General features: G+C 36.6%; 1 protein-coding gene across 4 annotated transcripts in view; it reads left to right on the forward strand.

Annotated features, from left to right (window-relative positions):
- Positions 1-18,466, forward strand: part of OPA1 (OPA1 mitochondrial dynamin like GTPase) — a 98,476-nt gene that overhangs the window by 42,148 nt on the left and 37,862 nt on the right. For all 4 annotated transcript variants that reach the window (XM_017526648.2, XM_017526647.2, XM_017526649.2 and 1 more), the window contains 12 exons: positions 2,181-2,261; positions 2,383-2,457; positions 2,774-2,845; positions 2,929-3,028; positions 3,375-3,505; positions 4,925-4,997; positions 5,100-5,172; positions 6,395-6,510; positions 7,711-7,775; positions 8,475-8,551; positions 15,350-15,515; positions 17,514-17,666. In XM_017526648.2, the coding sequence (XP_017382137.1) occupies positions 2,181-2,261; positions 2,383-2,457; positions 2,774-2,845; positions 2,929-3,028; positions 3,375-3,505; positions 4,925-4,997; positions 5,100-5,172; positions 6,395-6,510; positions 7,711-7,775; positions 8,475-8,551; positions 15,350-15,515; positions 17,514-17,666 (1,182 nt within the window). The remainder of the gene's footprint in view (positions 1-2,180; positions 2,262-2,382; positions 2,458-2,773; positions 2,846-2,928; positions 3,029-3,374; positions 3,506-4,924; positions 4,998-5,099; positions 5,173-6,394; positions 6,511-7,710; positions 7,776-8,474; positions 8,552-15,349; positions 15,516-17,513; positions 17,667-18,466) is intronic.

The following is an 18,466-nucleotide window of genomic DNA, read 5'->3' on the forward strand; positions in this document are numbered from 1 at the left end:
TGTGTAGTATTCCATGCTGTATATGTGCCACATTTTGTTTGTCCAGTCTATCATTGATGGGCATTCGACCTAACACCACAAAAACCCTAGAGGAAAACCTAGGCAATACCATTCAGGACACAGGCATAGGCAAGGATTTCTTCATGACTAAAACACCAAAAGCAGTGGCAACAAAAGCCAAAATAAACAAATGAGATCTAATTAAACTTAAGAGTTTCTGCACAGCAAAAAAGTGAAGTCTTTTAAGAGATTATAGTAATTCTAGGAGTGAATCAGTGGAGAAAGTCAAGTGATATTAGGATTACTGGATTGGACTGAAGTCCCTTTAAGTTCTGTGGACATAAGTTTAAAATGAATCCATATGATTGTGTTTTGTTTTTTTCATGTTCAGCTGGCGGGGGTAGGTATAGAGTAATTGGAAAATTGAAATTACCAAGCATGATGGCAAAATAGTGGGAGAAAGACAGTGAGGCTGATATCGAAATCTTCAAGAAATGAAATCTGTTTACAAGTGCAGCAGGATATTGGGCAGCACACTAGCTGATTCATCCAGATTGCACTTTTGTGGATCTAGCTGTGGATTGAACAGTGTTCTTTGTTACTAGTTTGTCTTTATTCTGTGATACTGTGTGAATGTACCACACTTTATATATCCATTTTGCTATCAGTGGAAATTTGGGGTACATCTAACCTAGAGGAGAAAAACAAAATGAACCTCAGACCACACCTCATATCATGTTAAATAATCAGTTGTAAAAACATGGGAAACCTGCCTTTTACATTGTTACTGCACCCTAATTGTATGGGCTGTGGATGATACTTCAAGAAGGAATTAACTTTGTTTTGGCAGGCAGAGTATGAACAGGTTTCCTTAAAACAGATGGGACTGGTCTCTTTCCGGTTTGTCATTAGTCCCCTAAGTGTTTACTGGAGCTTCTCCTTGACCAACCCTGAATTCCAGTTTTTTTGTTTTCCCAGAACAGTGAAAGTGCCAAAATTCCACCTTAGCATTTTAACCTCGTTAGCAGCTTCTTTCTGCTTGGTTTCTTAATATGTGAATGGAAATGAAATTGTGCACAGGATATAGGGCTTAGTGTGGAGGTTTATTTTTGCAGTCCATTTTTCTTTGGGATTGTGACACCTCAAGTCATGACTGCTTGATAATTCTGAATTTCAGTGTTGTCTACTCAACCCAGTGAAACTGCTACACAGGTTAAATTTTTCTCTTGGGCCTTCACTCTATGCTATAAATCAGCAAATTCTCCAATGTAAAATACAGGCAGGAAAATCCTTCCAAAATCCTTTGGGATTCAGGATGCTTAGGCTGGGCCACTGTGGTTACTTTCAGACAGCTGTTTATTTATTTATTTATTTTTATCTAGCTTATTTAGCTAATCTCAGTAGAAGGAACTGTATTTTTAAAGTCACATAACTGTAGAGAAGCTTGAAAAGTTGCAACTGAAAAGTTGAGAACATGACTTTTAGCAGTTCTTGTGAAACCACTAACTGTTAATATCTATAGCTGTAAAATGTCTTGGCCAGGCATGGTGTCTCACGCCTGTAATCCCAGCACTTTGGGAGGCTGAGGCAGGCGAGTCACCTGCTCCCTTATAGTCAGTTCCATTCTCTTCTGTGGCACCTTAGATTTTGCCACTCCCTTCTATTATGTCTGTGTATATTTCTCCCAGCATGTAGTGAGGTCCAAAACCAGGGCAGTCAGCGCTGTGTTTCCCCACCGACAGCACCTGACGCATAGTTCACTCTCTAAAGTGGTTGAATAAATGAATCGCTCTTTACCTAAATTCATCTTTGAAGTTAAATGCAAGGTTTTCTTTTGGTGTTTCAAGTTTTAGAGTGATGATTTTGGGCTTAGTGCTGTGTTTAACATTGGCTGGGGAAAGAAAGAGGCAGCAGCATTTTAGGTCATAGGAGATATAAAGGAGCCAGCATTCTTGTTGGGAAATCACAGTATGTGTGACATATGTATGAACAATACAAATACAAAATTATTGTCTTCTCAGAACTACCATGTTGACAGTTTCAGGGGGTGCTCCAGCAGTAGTATGAAGGGACTCTTGGATTTGTGCAGTAGAGTAGCCCTGTCTAGACCACATAAGGGCTGTGGTAATTAATATTAATTATAAATGCATCATTACATCTCAGTTTTCTATTACTGTCAGGTGACTCTGAGTGAAGGTCCTCACCATGTGGCCTTATTTAAAGACAGTTCTCGGGAGTTTGATCTTACCAAAGAAGAAGATGTAAGTAGAATTTATCTAAGGTTGAAACATGTAATTTTATAACCTGGATGAGCTTATAAAAGACAATTAAAGAATATTTGTGAATTAAGATTTTCTTAGGATTTTGTTGTTTTTCCATTAGCTTGCAGCATTAAGACATGAAATAGAACTTCGAATGAGGAAAAATGTGAAAGAAGGCTGTACTGTTAGTCCTGAGGTAAGGGTTGCAATTCATTTCAGTGGCATTTATGGAAATTAAATGTTTATGATTTCAAATAAATTATAATCTTGGTATTGATGTTTAGATTGCTATTCTTCCAAGATAGGCAGAGCTTTTTTTAAAAATTCCAAATAATGTATCATGTTTTGGGTAATTTTCCAGAATAACTACTTTTAAGATCAGAGAAAGAATACCTTTTTTGTGAGTATCATGTCTGAATGGATGAGATATAGAATTTTCAGAACATATATCACCAAAAAAATTCTTCACAAATTCCCCCCAAAAGTGAGCATTATTTTTTTTTCCTGAATAGACCATATCCTTAAATGTAAAAGGCCCTGGACTACAGAGGATGGTGCTTGTTGACTTACCAGGTGTGATTAATGTAAGTATATACAAATCATGTATTTTATTTTACTCCTATTGTGTGAAGTCTTTATAATGACATTTAAAATCTTTTGCTTTAAGACTGTGACATCAGGCATGGCTCCCGACACAAAGGAAACTATTTTCAGTATCAGCAAAGCTTACATGCAGAATCCTAATGCCATCATACTATGTATTCAAGGTAAATCGTATCAAAAGATTTTAATGTACTGATATGCTTTCTTCTTTAGCAATCGAAGCTTTGCACTAAGTAGTTTGTGTTATGTAAACATAAAAGATAAATGCATTTTTGCCTTCCCTTCTTAATCATTTTATTAGTAAATAGAATTGAAGCTGAAATTATTTTGATAAATTTTACATAAGCATCATTGTAATTTTTATTGGCTAAGAGTTCCTTTCAATAAATAAGGTAAATATATTAAAATCTTTCTTACTGTAATGTAGACACAGGTATAATTTGTGCTAAGTTTTTAAACTCTACTTCATATTTTAAAATTCCACAGTCTCATTTTTCTGTTTTTTTTCAGATGGATCTGTGGATGCTGAACGCAGTATTGTTACAGACTTGGTCAGTCAAATGGATCCTCATGGAAGGAGAACCATATTCGTTTTGACCAAAGTAGACCTGGCAGAGAAAAATGTAGCCAGTCCAAGCAGGGTGAGGTCAAATTCTTTGTTGTGAGAACAGATTCTTTGTAAAAGCCCCAGCTGTGATAGGGACTGGTTATTTAAAAATACATAGATATTATTACAATTAAGATTTATTAAAATGAAATAAAACAAAATCACAAAAGGAAAAGGTATATGGTATGAAGTCTGAAGGAAGCCAGGCTCAAGTTTCTGCTAGTTTACTCCCCATAGAGTCACACAGGCACGTTTAATTCCTTCAGCAACAAGCTGCTTGTTAGAGACTCAGCTCCTAAGGTTTTTACTGAAGGTTAGTCATTTTGGCACCCTCATGTACCAAAATTTCATACTCCCAAAAGGAAAGCAGGCATATGTTACTCATTACTTGAGTAATGAGCCCCTGTTATATAGGGAAAGGTTAATATCAGTGTAGGGAACTGTTTACCAGCTAACTTTTCAGATACCAGCCAAAGGCAGGCAGACGTTATTAAGGATAGTGGTGTCAGGCCTGCTATGTTAACTCTTTTCTATGGAGCCACCATAACCTCTGCTCTGCCTTACTTTTAAGAGTAAAGCCAGCCATGGCATTAATGGGTCTGAGATGGAGAAGGGGAGAAGTGAGGTAGAAACAAATTTCTAAGCCTCCTCTCATCTTTCTTCATTCCTTTCATTTCTTTCAACTCTGTGTAGTGGGTTTATATTTCTTCTGAGACACAAAAGAAGCTTATTTCAGTCCTTTTTATATAAAAGATTCAGCATTAGCTTAGGTGTAACTTGTCTTACAGAAGGGATTCTCGTCCCATTATTACTCTGAATGGGCTTCAGGGGGTAGAAACACTAACATTGTATGTAAATGATAGGTCTCTGTGCAAATAGCATTTTTTGGGGAACATAGTCTATGTTTTTTTAAATCACATTTAGAAAAGGATTTTTGATCCTAAAAGAGTTAAGAACCAGTGGATCCAAATACTAAAGAAGAAGGTGGGAGGGGAGGAAGGAATAAAAGAAAATAATCCAGCTTGTTTAGAATTTAGATTTTTGATGAAAGTGTGAAAAAATAATAATAGCTACCATTTATTGAGTGCTTCATGCCTGGCACTGTGCTAATATCATATTGTTCCATAATCTCATCAATGTTTTTGAAAAAGTTAAGTTGTTTACTTAAGGTCACATAACTACTAAGCAGCAGAGCAGGAATTCAAACTAAGGTCTCTGTGACTCTAAAGCACTACACATCATTCCAGGTTTTTAATACATTTTCAATATAGTAAGACTAAATGCATTTTTTTTCAAACAGCAATTGAAAAACATTTAAATGCTTCTGTACAGATTTATCTATGTAACTATATCCATGTAAAGCATTACTATTTTGCTTTCTAAATTGTATGTTATGCTTTTAAAAATTATGTAAACTATATCTTACATTAATTTTTCCCACTTTTAAAAATAGATTCAGCAGATAATTGAAGGAAAGCTCTTCCCAATGAAAGCTTTAGGTTATTTTGCTGTTGTAACAGGAAAAGGTATGCAAAGATGGATTATAATAACTTATTTTTGGTTTCTGTTATTTTCAAATAATAAAGACTAGTTTTCTTGGTAAAAATTTGACCATCATTCTTCCCCAGGAAACAGCTCTGAAAGCATCGAAGCTATACGAGAATATGAAGAAGAATTTTTTCAGAATTCTAAGCTCCTAAAGTGGGTATCTTATTAAAACATTTAAACGTTGTATAGTTAGAGAATAGCATAAATTGAACTGTTTTTACTTAAAAGATCAGGTTTTATAGCAATTAGTTTAACATTGCATTTCTAGAATTTTTCCCAAATAGTGAACCGTATCTAATAAGCGAATCTTTAAGCTACTCTTCGACATTATTGAGAGCAGCTTATCACGTGGTGCAATACATACTGGTATGCTTCCTTGGATGTGGGCACCAAAAGACAACATAGATATCTGCCTCTAACTTTATTTTACTTACAAAGTAGATTTAGAAAATCAACACTTTCACTTTTAAATATGTGTGCCTATTTCTCTTACATTATTAGGAAAGGTTGGAGGGGGGCTGTCAAAGAAGTGTCCCAAATAGATATTGACAGGAGTTAAGATAAGCAAAAAGAGCTAAAGGCCAGTTGTATTCTGTATACTAAAACTTTATATGTTGAGTTTCTAGAAATAGAAAAGTGTGTTTGCCCTTAGGTTAGTATGGTAAGTCAAGATAGTTCTTGCAAACCATAATCTTACATGCTTTGGGGAGTACACTGACAACATGTACAACTGTGCTGTCTAATATGGTATCGCTAGTTTTGTGTTGTTATTAAAATTTAAATTAGTTGGCTGGGTGTGGTGGCTCACACCTGTAAGCCCAGCACTTTGGGAGGCCGAGGCGGGCAGATCACTTGAGGTCAGGAGTTTGAGACTAGCCTGACCAACATAGTGAAACCCCATCTCTAATAAAAAATACAAAAATAATTAGCTGGGCATGGTAGTGGGCACCTGTCATCCCAGCTACTCAGGAGGCTGAAGCAGGAGAATTGCTTGAACCCTGTGGGATGGAGGTTGTAGTGATCCAAGATTGTGCCACTGCACTCCAGCCTGGGCAACATTGTGAGATTCTGGCTAAAAAAAATAATAGTAATAAAATAAAACATTACATTTAAATTAGTTAAAATTCAACAAATTTAAAAATTCAGTTCCTAGTTACACTAGCCACACATTTCTGGGGCTCAATAACCCAGTGTGTCAGCAGCTACCATATTGGAATGTTTTCTATATCACATAAATTTTTATTGAACAGCATGGGTATAAAAGGTAAGAGTGGCTGATAGCAAGCACATTCTCAGACTTGGTGACAGTATTGTTGTCCCTTTTGTCATTTTAATATACTTTAGCTCTTGTTATTATTATTATTTTTTTTAATAGAACAAGCATGCTAAAAGCACACCAAGTGACTACAAGAAATTTAAGCCTTGCCGTATCAGACTGCTTTTGGAAAATGGTACGGGAATCTGTTGAACAGCAGGCTGATAGTTTCAAAGGTAAGTTGGATTTTTTAAAGAAGGAAACAAATTAAGACATTTTATTAGCTGGCAATCTTTAGCATCCATACGATTCTGTACTTCTTTCCTTTAACAGTTGCTTAGTAGTTCATTTATAATTAGACAACATCTGGAAAATAGAAGAATACAAATCTTCAGCTGTTATACAAGAACAAGATTTTGGCCAGGTGTGGTGGCTCACGCCTGTAATCCCAGCACTTTCGGAGGCCAATGCGGGCAGATCACCTGAATTCAGGAGTTCAAAACCAGCCTGGCCAACATGGTGAAACCCTGTCTCTACTAAAAGTACAAAAGAATAGCCAGGCATGGTGGCACATGACTGTAATCCCAGCTACTTAGGAGGCTGAGGCAGGAGAATCGCTTGAACCCGGGAGGCGGAGGTTGCAGTGAGCTGAGATCACACCATTGCACTCCATCCTGGACAACAAGAGTGAAACTCTGTTTCAAAACAAACAAACAAACAAGAACACGATTTTTCCATTCACAGGAAACATCTCTGGGAATACATTTGCAGAGTTGAAACAGATTAGAACGTTTACTAGTGTTTGGAAGAACACGGTAAACTATAAAGAATTCAGATTCACCCTATTGAGGGCAAAGAGAGCAAATGTATTGGGAAGCAGAACACTCTGGATTTCATTTACATTGTACCATTTCCTGAATCCCACACTATCCTGCTCAATGTCTTTACTTTATCTGAAGAGAATATGTTCACTTTTCCTTTTCCCATATGGAAATTTCACCTGATCCTACCAATTTATCCCACTTAGTACCTCTGCAACCTTGTATTATTTTTATTTCCATTTTACAGAAGAGAAAACAGAGGACTGAGTAACTTACCCAAATAACTTATCTAGTATCACACAGCGTGGGTAATGGACCCAGGATTTGGGTCTTGGGGGTGCAACTGCAGAGTCCATTCTCTCAGCAGCTCTATGGCACTAAACCACTTCAGCTGTGTGCATATGGATTTAACATGGAGAAACTAGAATCAGGGAAAATAGTTCAGAAAGCCATTGCAATCACGAAATTCTGAGACGTTGAGAGCCGGGAGTACTGAGGGGTCATATGTGCACTCTTAGAAATTCAGTTAATACAGAGGGTATGCATTTTAACCACTTATCTACTACCTCTGGAAAGAAGGAGAATTATCAGACTGAACTTTTTCTTCTTCCTCAGCAACACGTTTTAACCTTGAAACTGAGTGGAAGAATAACTATCCTCGCCTGCGGGAACTTGACCGGGTAATATTTGGATACTCATGTATTTTGTATATATCTTAATTTAATGTTGTGCACTAACTAAATTCATGTTGAGAGAGAAATCTCATAAGCTAAATTACTCTGGTTTTGACTATACCTACTCATTCATCTCTGTAAGAATACATCTCTAGGAGCAGTTCTCTCTTACAACAATTAAAATTACTTATTATATAACATTAAAAACAATTAGGGATTATAAGATGTCAAGTGTTGAAAGTGTTTTCTGAGAAGGTAATGAATATGCTTTATCTGCTTTAAAGTTTTTTGAATTAGTATATTCATGTAATTTAGTGGGAATTAAATATTGTTTTTCCTTGATTTAAAAATGCCCATTAGTTATACAACACAGCCTTAATATACAGTTAATATACTGTTGTACTAAATTAATATGTATTGATAGTTTCACATAACATGTAAACAAGTGTTATGTGAAAAACTGCATTCAGAATTCAGAAAGCAGGTAGATATTTATGTCAGTTTCTTTGTCCTTATCTGGATAATGGCATTCCTTAAAAAAAAAGACACTAGAAGAGAAGTGCATTTTTGCTAGTCATATGTATTTAAACCCAAATCCAGCCTGCTAGCCTGTCAAAAACCTCCTTTTAGTTATCTTTGAAAATCATGACGGGGTAAATTTACTGTCTTATGGAAATCTTACTTACTTGCATTTATATTGCCTAGAACGAACTATTTGAAAAAGCTAAAAATGAAATCCTTGATGAAGTTATCAGTCTGAGCCAGGTTACACCGAAACATTGGTGAGTATTTGATGTTAATCTCTTTTCTGAAAGACTTTACTATATGAGTTATAACAAAATACTAAAACTTAGATTGATAAGTAGTGACTTTTTGTTGCCTTGGCTCATAGGCAAAAACATAATAGTATTTTTTTGGGCACCATCTAATTACTGCTGTAGTCTAACCAGTTGAATTTCTGGAAGATAGCTTTCTTCATGTTCTTTTTAAATATTGATCATCTTTGCCTTTTCTTTATCTTAAGAAATACATAATCATGATTTCTGTAAAATCATTTAGGCAAAAGTTTCATCAAATTGTACTTTAGGTAAATACCAATCTGTCAAAATTGGTTTATAAAGGGAGGTTAGTATATAGTTTCATATATAGTCAGTATATAGTATATAGTCTCTGTTCTGAATAAGAACAGTTAGTGCTTTCTGTAACATGTACTTAATATGTTGTATACAAATCACATTTTGAATTTAATGCTATTAATATTTGAAATTTTAGAAAATAGTAAGTGCACTCTTTTGAAAAATTTTCATGTTAATCTTTTCTAAGAAAAACTGTTACCTTCAGTTTATGTTTTATGTAAGTTTGGCCATTCCTAAATTCAATGGAATGAGACATGGTAAAACAAGCTGTGTATAAATAGCCTTGAAATTTTTGTAGTCATATGTTAATTAACAAATTCCTCATGCATTAATTATCTTTCAAATGAAGGCTGTCATATTTTTAAGAATTTACTATTAGAGCAGAACTATCCTCACTGCCATTCACTATAAATATCTTCTGTACCTACTGTATTCACTAAGCTAAAGGCTATCAAAGTTGAGCCAGATAGTAAAATCTGGTCCTTAAATTTGAATGCAGCATCACTAGTTTCCCCATCTCAGTGCCTTTCTTCCTCAGTGGTGAAACCTCTCCTATCTTCAGGTAGCCCAAATTTGCCTGCTTTTCATCTCCGTTCCTTATCCACAAAAAAGAGACCCGATTTTATCTATTCTTGTTGATTAATTAAATATTGTTATGACACAACTTGTTATGTTTGTTTATTTGTATCTTAAGACAGTTCCATGGCTTTGTGTCAGTCAGCTTTGAAGTTGCAAAGAGATATATAGATTTATAGATTGACTATAATACTAGTTGCCTTGTTAGAGTATATGAGGGTATTTAATTTACATAAAAAGTGATATGTATGGCCGGGCTCAGTGGCTCGTGCCTGTAATCCCAGCACTTTGGGAGGTCGAGGCAGGCGGATCATGAGGTCAGGAATTCGAGACCAGCCTGGCCAACATGGTATAGCCCCATCTCTACTAAAAATACAAAAATGCCCAGTGTGGTGGCTCATGCCTGTAATCCCAGTACTTTGGGAGGCTGAGGCGGGTGGATCACAAGGTCAAGAGATCGAGACCATTCTGGCCAACATGGTGAAACCCTGTCTCTAGTAAAAAAAATACAAAAATTAGCTGGGTGTGGTGGTACGTGCCTGTAGTCCCAACTACTCAGGAGGCAGTGACAGGAGAATCTCTTGAACCTGGGAAGTGGAGGTTGCAGTGAGCTGAGATGGTGCCACTGTACTCCAGCCTGGCAACAGAGCAAGACACAGTCTCCAAAAAAAAAAAAAAAGTGATATGTAAACTATAACAGCTAATAATATTGTTTATGGAAAGGAAATGTGGTCCTTCTATAAATTAATTTTTGGTATCATCAAATGGAAAGGTTGGTTTTGTTTTGGCAGAACAACCCTGATATCAAAGTATTTCCACACTAAAGTGAGCCTTGAAGATAAATGTAATTTATTTAATACAAAGGTAACTGAAGAGAATTGTGATGGGACAACAAATGCATACCACCAGATTATGCATTGAAAAGGCAAGGGTCAGAACTAGGACATCTGGCTGCTAGAGATTTATTTGTGTAAGCTGCTGGACCATATGATTCTCTGTTTTCATCAGCTTTTCTTTTCAGACTCTAGAGGCTGAAAAAATGTTATGTTAACACAAATATAAATCAGAATGCAGCTCTAAGCCTTAGCTGTTCATACCACATTGAGTGCACTGCACCCCAAATATTTTATTATTTTGACATAGTTGATGTTGTCTTGAAGTTTTTATTGGTATCTTTTTGCTGAATAATGCCTATGTGATATTTTAGGACAGTGCCTAAAATGTTTACAATTATTTAAGTTGTAAGACAGTTTGATCTGTATTTTGTTATCTGGAAACAGTGTTAAAAGCATTCTATGTCCTAACATGACAGTTTGTTATTTATTTGTAGACATTCCACTGTCCTTCAGTTAAGTTTTAGGAAGGTTATTAGGGGTACAGATTTGACATATAATAACGTTACAGTACAAAATAGGCTCTCAGCATTTTTATGCTGTGCCTGGTTTTTAAGAATCAATCACTGACATTAAGTAGGAAATATCAATATATTATTAACATTATGTGACCATCAATATAGATATATCTTTTCTAGAAGGATAGCTGACTAGCTTCACAAAAATACGTTTTTTCTAAAAATGCTACTGTGGTACGTTTTTAGAAATTCTCAGGCTTCAGAAATCAAAGATTTGCAGTATCGTAATTTGAGATTTAAAACGTGACTAATGTTAAGGCAGAGGCGGGAATATGGTAAGGGTAGGAGATGAGAACAAGAAAGGTGACATAGGTAGCAGTGTCCTATGGCTTTGACATAAATGGGGATAAGAGGCAGGAGACAAAACAGTAAGCAAAATATTAGGTTTATTAGCCATATTCAGCAACGGGGGGAGGGTGGTCACTGAAGAGGATTAGGTGAGATTTGCATTTTAAAAAGGTCTTTGCAGTAGGGAAAATGGAATATAGGTGGAGAAAACCGTAAGCAAGGAGACAGTTGGGTGTTGCAATAATTTAGGCAAGAGGCGATAGGGGCTTAAACTTAGGTAGCGGTAGTACAGGTAGAGAAGAGACACTTGAGATGCTTGAGGGATTACCTGAAAGATAGAATTGACAGGATTTAGGGATTGTATGTGTAGATAATGAAGTCTATTAAATAACAAGTATGTTTATATTCAGTAATTACATTGCTAGGAATATATGTAAATAATGATATATCTGACAAGGATGAACATAGAAGACCTTTCACCTTGGATTTTTAAATAAATGTGAAGAATTGGAAAACAACTTATGTTTCCCATTTGGAATTATATACTGTTTGGTTTATCCATAGAGCAGTAATCTGAAAAATACAGGATATTGTGACATGGAAAACTAAATAAGATATAGGTTAGGTTTAAAAAAAGGATTTATAAAATTGTGTGTAATTACGAACCACTTGTGTAAATACACTCACACAAATATTTATGTAGACATAAAATTTTTAAATAATAAAGCCATAAATAGTGGTTATCTTCTAACAGAGGAATTATGGGATACCTCTTTTTTTGTATTGGTTGAAATTATATGGAGTATAGTAGTCCTCTACTTTAAAAGAAAAAAATTTCAATTTAAAAAGTATTTCATTAATTAAAGTGGAATGTAAGCCAAGTTTCTGTAGGTAAAGAAGGCAACAGAACTATTACCTTTATTATATTTTGTTAATTATATTTTGTGTACTACTAGAAGTTATCCCTGGTTGATGGCAAAACCTGGAATAGAGAAGACACCTATAATAACATAGAATATAGGCCAGACGCCATGGCTCATGCCTGTAATCCCAGCACTTTGGGAGGCCCCCATGGGTGGATCACTTGAGCTCAGGAGTTCGAGACCAACCTGGGCAACATGGAGAAAACCCCATCTCTACCAAAAATACAAAAATAAGCCAGGCGTGGTGGCACACACCTGTAATCCCATCTACTTGGGTGGCCGAAGCAGGAGAATCGCTTGAACCCAGGAAGCGGAGGTTGCAGTGAGCTGAGAAGGCACCACTGCACTGCAGCCTGGGTGACAGTGAGACCCTGTCTGAAAACAAAAAGCAAAACAAAAACATAGACTATAGGCTGGGAAAATTGTTAGGTGATAGCAGCCAGCAATAAGGTAGCACATGGCATAACTAGATGGAGTGGCATCGCAGTATAGACGTTTTAATATGAACACTGAGAACTGATGGTTCAGCAGAGAGAATGTGGGGCGAGGAGGACTTAGCTTCTGCTTTCTAACTCTAAAGTCCATTCAGCTACTGAGTAGCTTCCTCTCAGCAGAATTTGAGGACAGAGGGCAATCACTTTCCTAAAGGAAAGGTTTGAGGATAAAAAGAATTGGAAAAGAGAATGAGAATGTAAAATGGTTTGTCATGGAACGGGGTTTGGGGAGCACAACAGAAATTGTTGTGACGGAGGGGAGCAGTGAGAGTCTGGGACAGAGGACAGCAGCTTGGCGATGAAAGGCAGGAGAAGCTGGGCAAGGGGAAGTGATAACAGCTGCGTCTGTTGGCAGAGGCAGCAGCCTCCCTTGAGAAAGTTGCCTTTAGTTTCTCAGGATTTGGTAGTCAGGATTTTTAAAAGGGTGTCCGGGATATGGATTCCTGGCCCACAGACTCCAGGGAAAAATAACAGACTGTGTCTCTTGTGAAGCAGGACCAGAAAAAAGCCCTGGAGGTCAGAGGCTGGCTCCTGGTCTTCAGTTCAACTTTCAGTAATCTTCTTGAGACTGTGTTTAAAGTGGTATCTAAAGAGGAGGCCCTGTCAGGGGGCTTTTCTTCATCTTACTCCTTAAATTCTTCCACTCTCTGTCATTAACCCAGTGACTAAATTTTCTTTGTCCTTTTGGGCCTCAGTTGTATCCTCCTTAGACGATTTTCTTTACTGGTTGTAACTGAAAAGTGACCTGAAAGTTAGCCAGAAGAAACCAGGATCTGCACTCATTGATTTAGTAGACTTAATTTTACACAAAATGTTTAGTAAGTAGTTCTGAAGGATAGGAGATGGTGATGCTCCTCACCAGAGAAGCTCAGCTGGGCTTTTGGACAGCAGGATATTTATTTCTGCTACCCTGAGTTTTGTGGCTACCTCCTAAAGGATTGAGGTTACTCTTAAGAAGGACCCTATGGGCCAGGTGCAGTGGCTCATGCCTGTAATCCCAGCACTTTGGGAGACTGAGGTGGGAGGATCATGAGGTCAGGGATTCGAGACCATCCTGGCCAACATGGTGAAACCCTGTCTCTACCAAAAATACGAAGGAATTAGCAGGGTGTGGTGGTGGGTACCTGTAATCCCGGCTACTCAGGAGGCTGAGGCAGGAGAATTGCTTGAACCTAGGAGGAGAAGGCTGCAGTGAGCCAAGATCATACCACTGTACTTCAGCCTAGGTAACAGAGCAAGACTCCATCTCGGGGTGGGTGGGGGCAGGTGGGGAGGACCCTGTGATAAGCAGAGGTTTTTTTTGTTTGTTTTGTTTTTTGTTTTTATGTTGTAGTATTCAATTATGATATATGTTTATGACCCAAATAAGTATTTTCCTGAGATTGCAAATTAAAATAGTTGTATTTCTCTTATTAGTGACCCATGTTCTTTTAAGATGTCTTTCAAAGCAGAATTTTCAACACGATTATGCATCTTTTACATTGTTACATTAATCATGAATTGTTGAAAGATTTTTATCTTAACAGCATTCTATAACATCTCTGTGCTGTGATCTGATAAGTTGTAATATTTATACCAAGAAGTTTTCAGTCTTGGACTCTCCCATAAACACATGAAGTACGTGTTAATACTAGGCAAATAAGTACGTGAAAAGATGCTCAGAGTTATTAGTCATTAGAGAAATACAAAATAAAACCACAGTGACCACTGTAGACTTACTAAAATGGCTAAAATTTAAAATGACAGATGATATCAAGTGTTGGCAAGGATGTAGAGGATCTAGAACTCTCATTCTCTGCTAGTGGGCTCAGTTATTCCGAAATCATTTTCTTAGGATCCTGACAGAAGATTAAACTAGGAATGTAAAATGAGACTAACATTTCAGGAGAAAAAAAATTAAACATATAATTACTATGTGATCCAAACATTCACTCTTATTTACCTAAGAGAAAAAAAAGCATGTGTCCATAAGAAAGACTTGTACATGAATTCTCATAGCAGCTTTATTTGTAATAGCCAAAAACTGGAAACAGCCTAAGTGTCCATCAATACATAAATGGACAAACAAATTCATGCAACAGAATACTACACAGAAATAAAAAGAAGTGAAATATTGCTAGGTGCGATGGCTCACACTTATAATCCCAACACTTTCAGAGGCTGAGGCAGGATTGCTTGAGCCCAGATTTCAAGACCAGACTCAGCAACATAGTGAGACCCCATCTCTAAAATTTTTTTTAAAAATTAGCCAGGCATAATGGCATCCACCTGTAGTCCCAGCTGCTCAGGAGGATAAGGTTGGAAGATGGCTTGAGTCCAAGAAATTGAGCTGCAGTGAGCCATGATTGCACCACTGCATTCTAGCCTGGGCAACTGAGACCCTGTCTCAAGAAAAGAAGTGAAATATTAATACACACAACTGCGTGATAAGCCTCAAAATAATTATGCTGAGTGGAAGAAGAAAGATCAAAAAAAAAAAAAAAGAGTATATGATCGCATTTATATAAAATTCTAGAAAATACCAACTAATCACAGTGACAGAAAGCAGTTCCAGTGGTTACAACTTTTGAGGATGATGGATGAGTTCATTATCTTGACTGCTATGATTTACAGGTATATACACATGTCAAAACTGATCAAAACTTTAAATATGTACAGTTTATTGTAAGTTAATGTATGATACTTCAGTCAAGCTGTTTTTAAACACAATATTGTATTTAGATTTGGTGTTTTTGATGCCTTTTTATTGCAGGGAGGAAATCCTTCAGCAGTCTTTGTGGGAAAGAGTATCAACTCATGTGATTGAAAACATCTACCTTCCAGCTGCACAGACCATGAATTCAGGAACTTTTAATACCACAGTGGATATCAAGCTTAAACAGTGGACTGATAAGCAACTTCCTAATAAAGCAGTAGAGGTTAGGATATAATTTAATTAAATGGGTAAGAAGCATTATCTGAAGGGAGTAGGAGCTGTGAATTTTAGGTTTTATTCCCATCGCAGCCTCTATCTTTCTTTTGGGTCCTTATATCTCATTTATTCTTTGTTCTTCATCTCTGTGTTGGGACTAACCTTAATGTTGCTACCAGTTACTACGGTAATAAAAATTTACTAATTGGTATGGTATTGGCTTGAGGGTACTGGTACTTCTTCCAAAGACAAGACTTAACAAGTAAATTATGCTTGGATGTGAAATTTTTAACATCTTCTGTGGATAGAGATTCCATTAAGAAAATACTTAATAGATCAAGCATTTCATCTGGGCTCAGTTATACTTAAATCATTTTCTTCAGATCCTGGCAGAAGATTAAACTAGGAATTACTTTTTTTAAAAAACTACCTTAAAGGATCTGTTTCTGCTACCGTGTATCTTGGCTTTATCACTTAAAAGCTGTCTGATCTTTGGACCAGTTGCTCAACTTTTCTGTGTGTTGTCTCATCTGTAAAATAGTGGCAATAATGCCTACCTCACAGGGTTCTTATAAGGATTAAATAAGTAAATATATGTAAAATACTTTACATATTGGTAAATGCTCAGGTAACTGCTGAGCAAATGGACCTGCTGTTACTATGCTCGGAAATGGACCTGCTGTTATTATGCTCATCATCATCTGAATTCAGATGTACGTCAGTCTCTAAACAGTGATTGTTCAAGCTAAGAGTCAAAGTGTCCTGTGCTTCTGTGTGAGGTTGCTCACAAAATTGAAGGCAATATTAAAAGTAATTTTGTTTTTCATACCTATCTTAAAGGCAGTGTCAGTTTCTAATTATTCAGATGTAATTTCACCCGTTTGCTGTCTTGCTCCAGTCTTGACTTTCTTACCTCTGTTCTCAATTTCTTCAAGCCCCTAAGAACCAGCAGCTTCTCTGCCTAAGTTGCACGTTGCTGAGCTCTGGCAGTTCTTGACACATTTATCCCTGAAGAAATTAGAGAGCTGCTGCTACCACTTCGCTAGCTCTCATTACTGGCCCTAAAATTTTCTCTGGGTCCTGTCCCCATGGTAGGATATTTTCACATCCTAAGGTTCAAGCAGTGGAAGTGGTTATAAAAGCGTCAATTATGCTGTCTCCTGCTGCTTTCTGCCCCTCAGCACTAGTGTCATGGAAAGAATGTGAATCTGGTGAAGGTCAGGAAACTTGGATCTTAATACTCGCCCCACCGCTCTGTATTTTTGGACAATCACTTTTTTGTGTGTGTTTGAAATGAGAGGGCTAAATATAAAATGCAGCATTAAAAAGCACACTTAGTTATAAGTAAATTTTGTTATTCATGATTTTTGATACTGTACTCTTCCTTTCACTGATCAGATCATTAGGAGTCAACTGAAATACGAAACTGAATACTCTTCAGCTATGTTCGAAAGTGCTGGTGTATTGCTTCATATCTTTGCCTAAAGAGAAAGATATGAAGATGACTGAATCATTAAGAAATTTTAAACTTTTTGCAATGTGAAAGAAGCAGGCAAACTCATGTCTTAGAGGTTGAAATATGTAAGTGAACTAAATTGGGTGGCAGGCTTAGAATACATACCTTATCTTGAAGAGACAGCCCTGTTCAGCTACAGTAGTGTCGTGTAGGAATATAGATATACCCTTCTCAGATCGTTCTAGAGAAGCTGTAAATGGAGACTTTTGTATGAAATCTCTCCATTTTTAAATAGTGGCAAGCAGTTTTAAAAATGTGAACCACTATGCATGTCTAGCAAAACATATCAGGAAGCCATATCTGTCCACCAGTAACCCATGTGAGACCTCTACATCATAGTTTATATTTGCCTTTTCATTAATGTCGTTTCACGTATATTTTCTGATAAGCTAATTTATTTATCGCATCCCTTTGGCTTGAGCTTGTGTTATTTTTAATGTTAAATATTAAATAAAAGTATGACAGCTTTTTCCTTTCAAATAATTCTAGGTTGCTTGGGAGACCCTACAAGAAGAATTTTCCCGCTTCATGACAGAACCCAAAGGGAAAGAGCATGATGACATATTTGATAAACTTAAAGAGGCCGTTAAGGAAGAAAGTATTAAACGACACAAATGGAATGACTTTGCGGAGGACAGTTTGGTGTGTTGTTTGTATACTGGGGTATCGGCCTCATATTTTTATATAACGTCTCAAGTTGATACTTTTTCATAGGAGACTTTTTATATGGAGATTTACATTCTGAATTAAAAATAATGAAGTAAAGATTTATGATCTGTAATCTGCCCTTCAGTATTTCTCCACCCTTCTAAAAATCACCTGTTGTTACTTTCTTGGCTATCATTTCAGAAAAAAGTAAAACTTTGCAGCAAATAGACTCTGATAAACCTTTACAAATTGTCATCTATTAGCCATATTATGGACCTGTCTGTAGATAGCTGTTTCTAATTTTACTCTCTGTGGTAATGAAAGGAACTAAATGCATTGGTGCATTGGTTTTCAGTGGACTTATAAAATATTAGACTCCTAAAATCACAACACCACCTACCATGTATTAAATGCTCACTATGTGCCAGGAACTCTGCTAAGTATTTTGCAGGCATTATTTGATTTAATTCTTAAATAGTGCTGTTATTGTCATTGTCAGAGCTGGGATTCAAGCCCCAATCTAATGGCAAAGCCTGGTTCATGACCCCAACCATCTATAAATCTTTTGTTATGTAGAACACTCTCACTACCAAAATCAAATCTATTAAGTGCCTCCTCTACTCAGAGAGTTACTAGGGGTGTTGTTGAATTACAGGATTGAATGATTTTCCAGGAAGATGCAGAGCTGGTCATGATTAGCTCGTTGTAGTTATAATTTTGTTTTAAGGAAATGTCTGTCTTCGTGTTAGAAAACCATATTTATTTTTGTTAAATGCCTGATTAAGACTGGCTTA

The sequence above is a fragment of the Cebus imitator genome, unplaced genomic scaffold (assembly GCF_001604975.1).
Source record: "Cebus imitator isolate Cc_AM_T3 unplaced genomic scaffold, Cebus_imitator-1.0 Scaffold43, whole genome shotgun sequence".
Taxonomy (NCBI): domain Eukaryota; kingdom Metazoa; phylum Chordata; class Mammalia; order Primates; family Cebidae; genus Cebus; species Cebus imitator.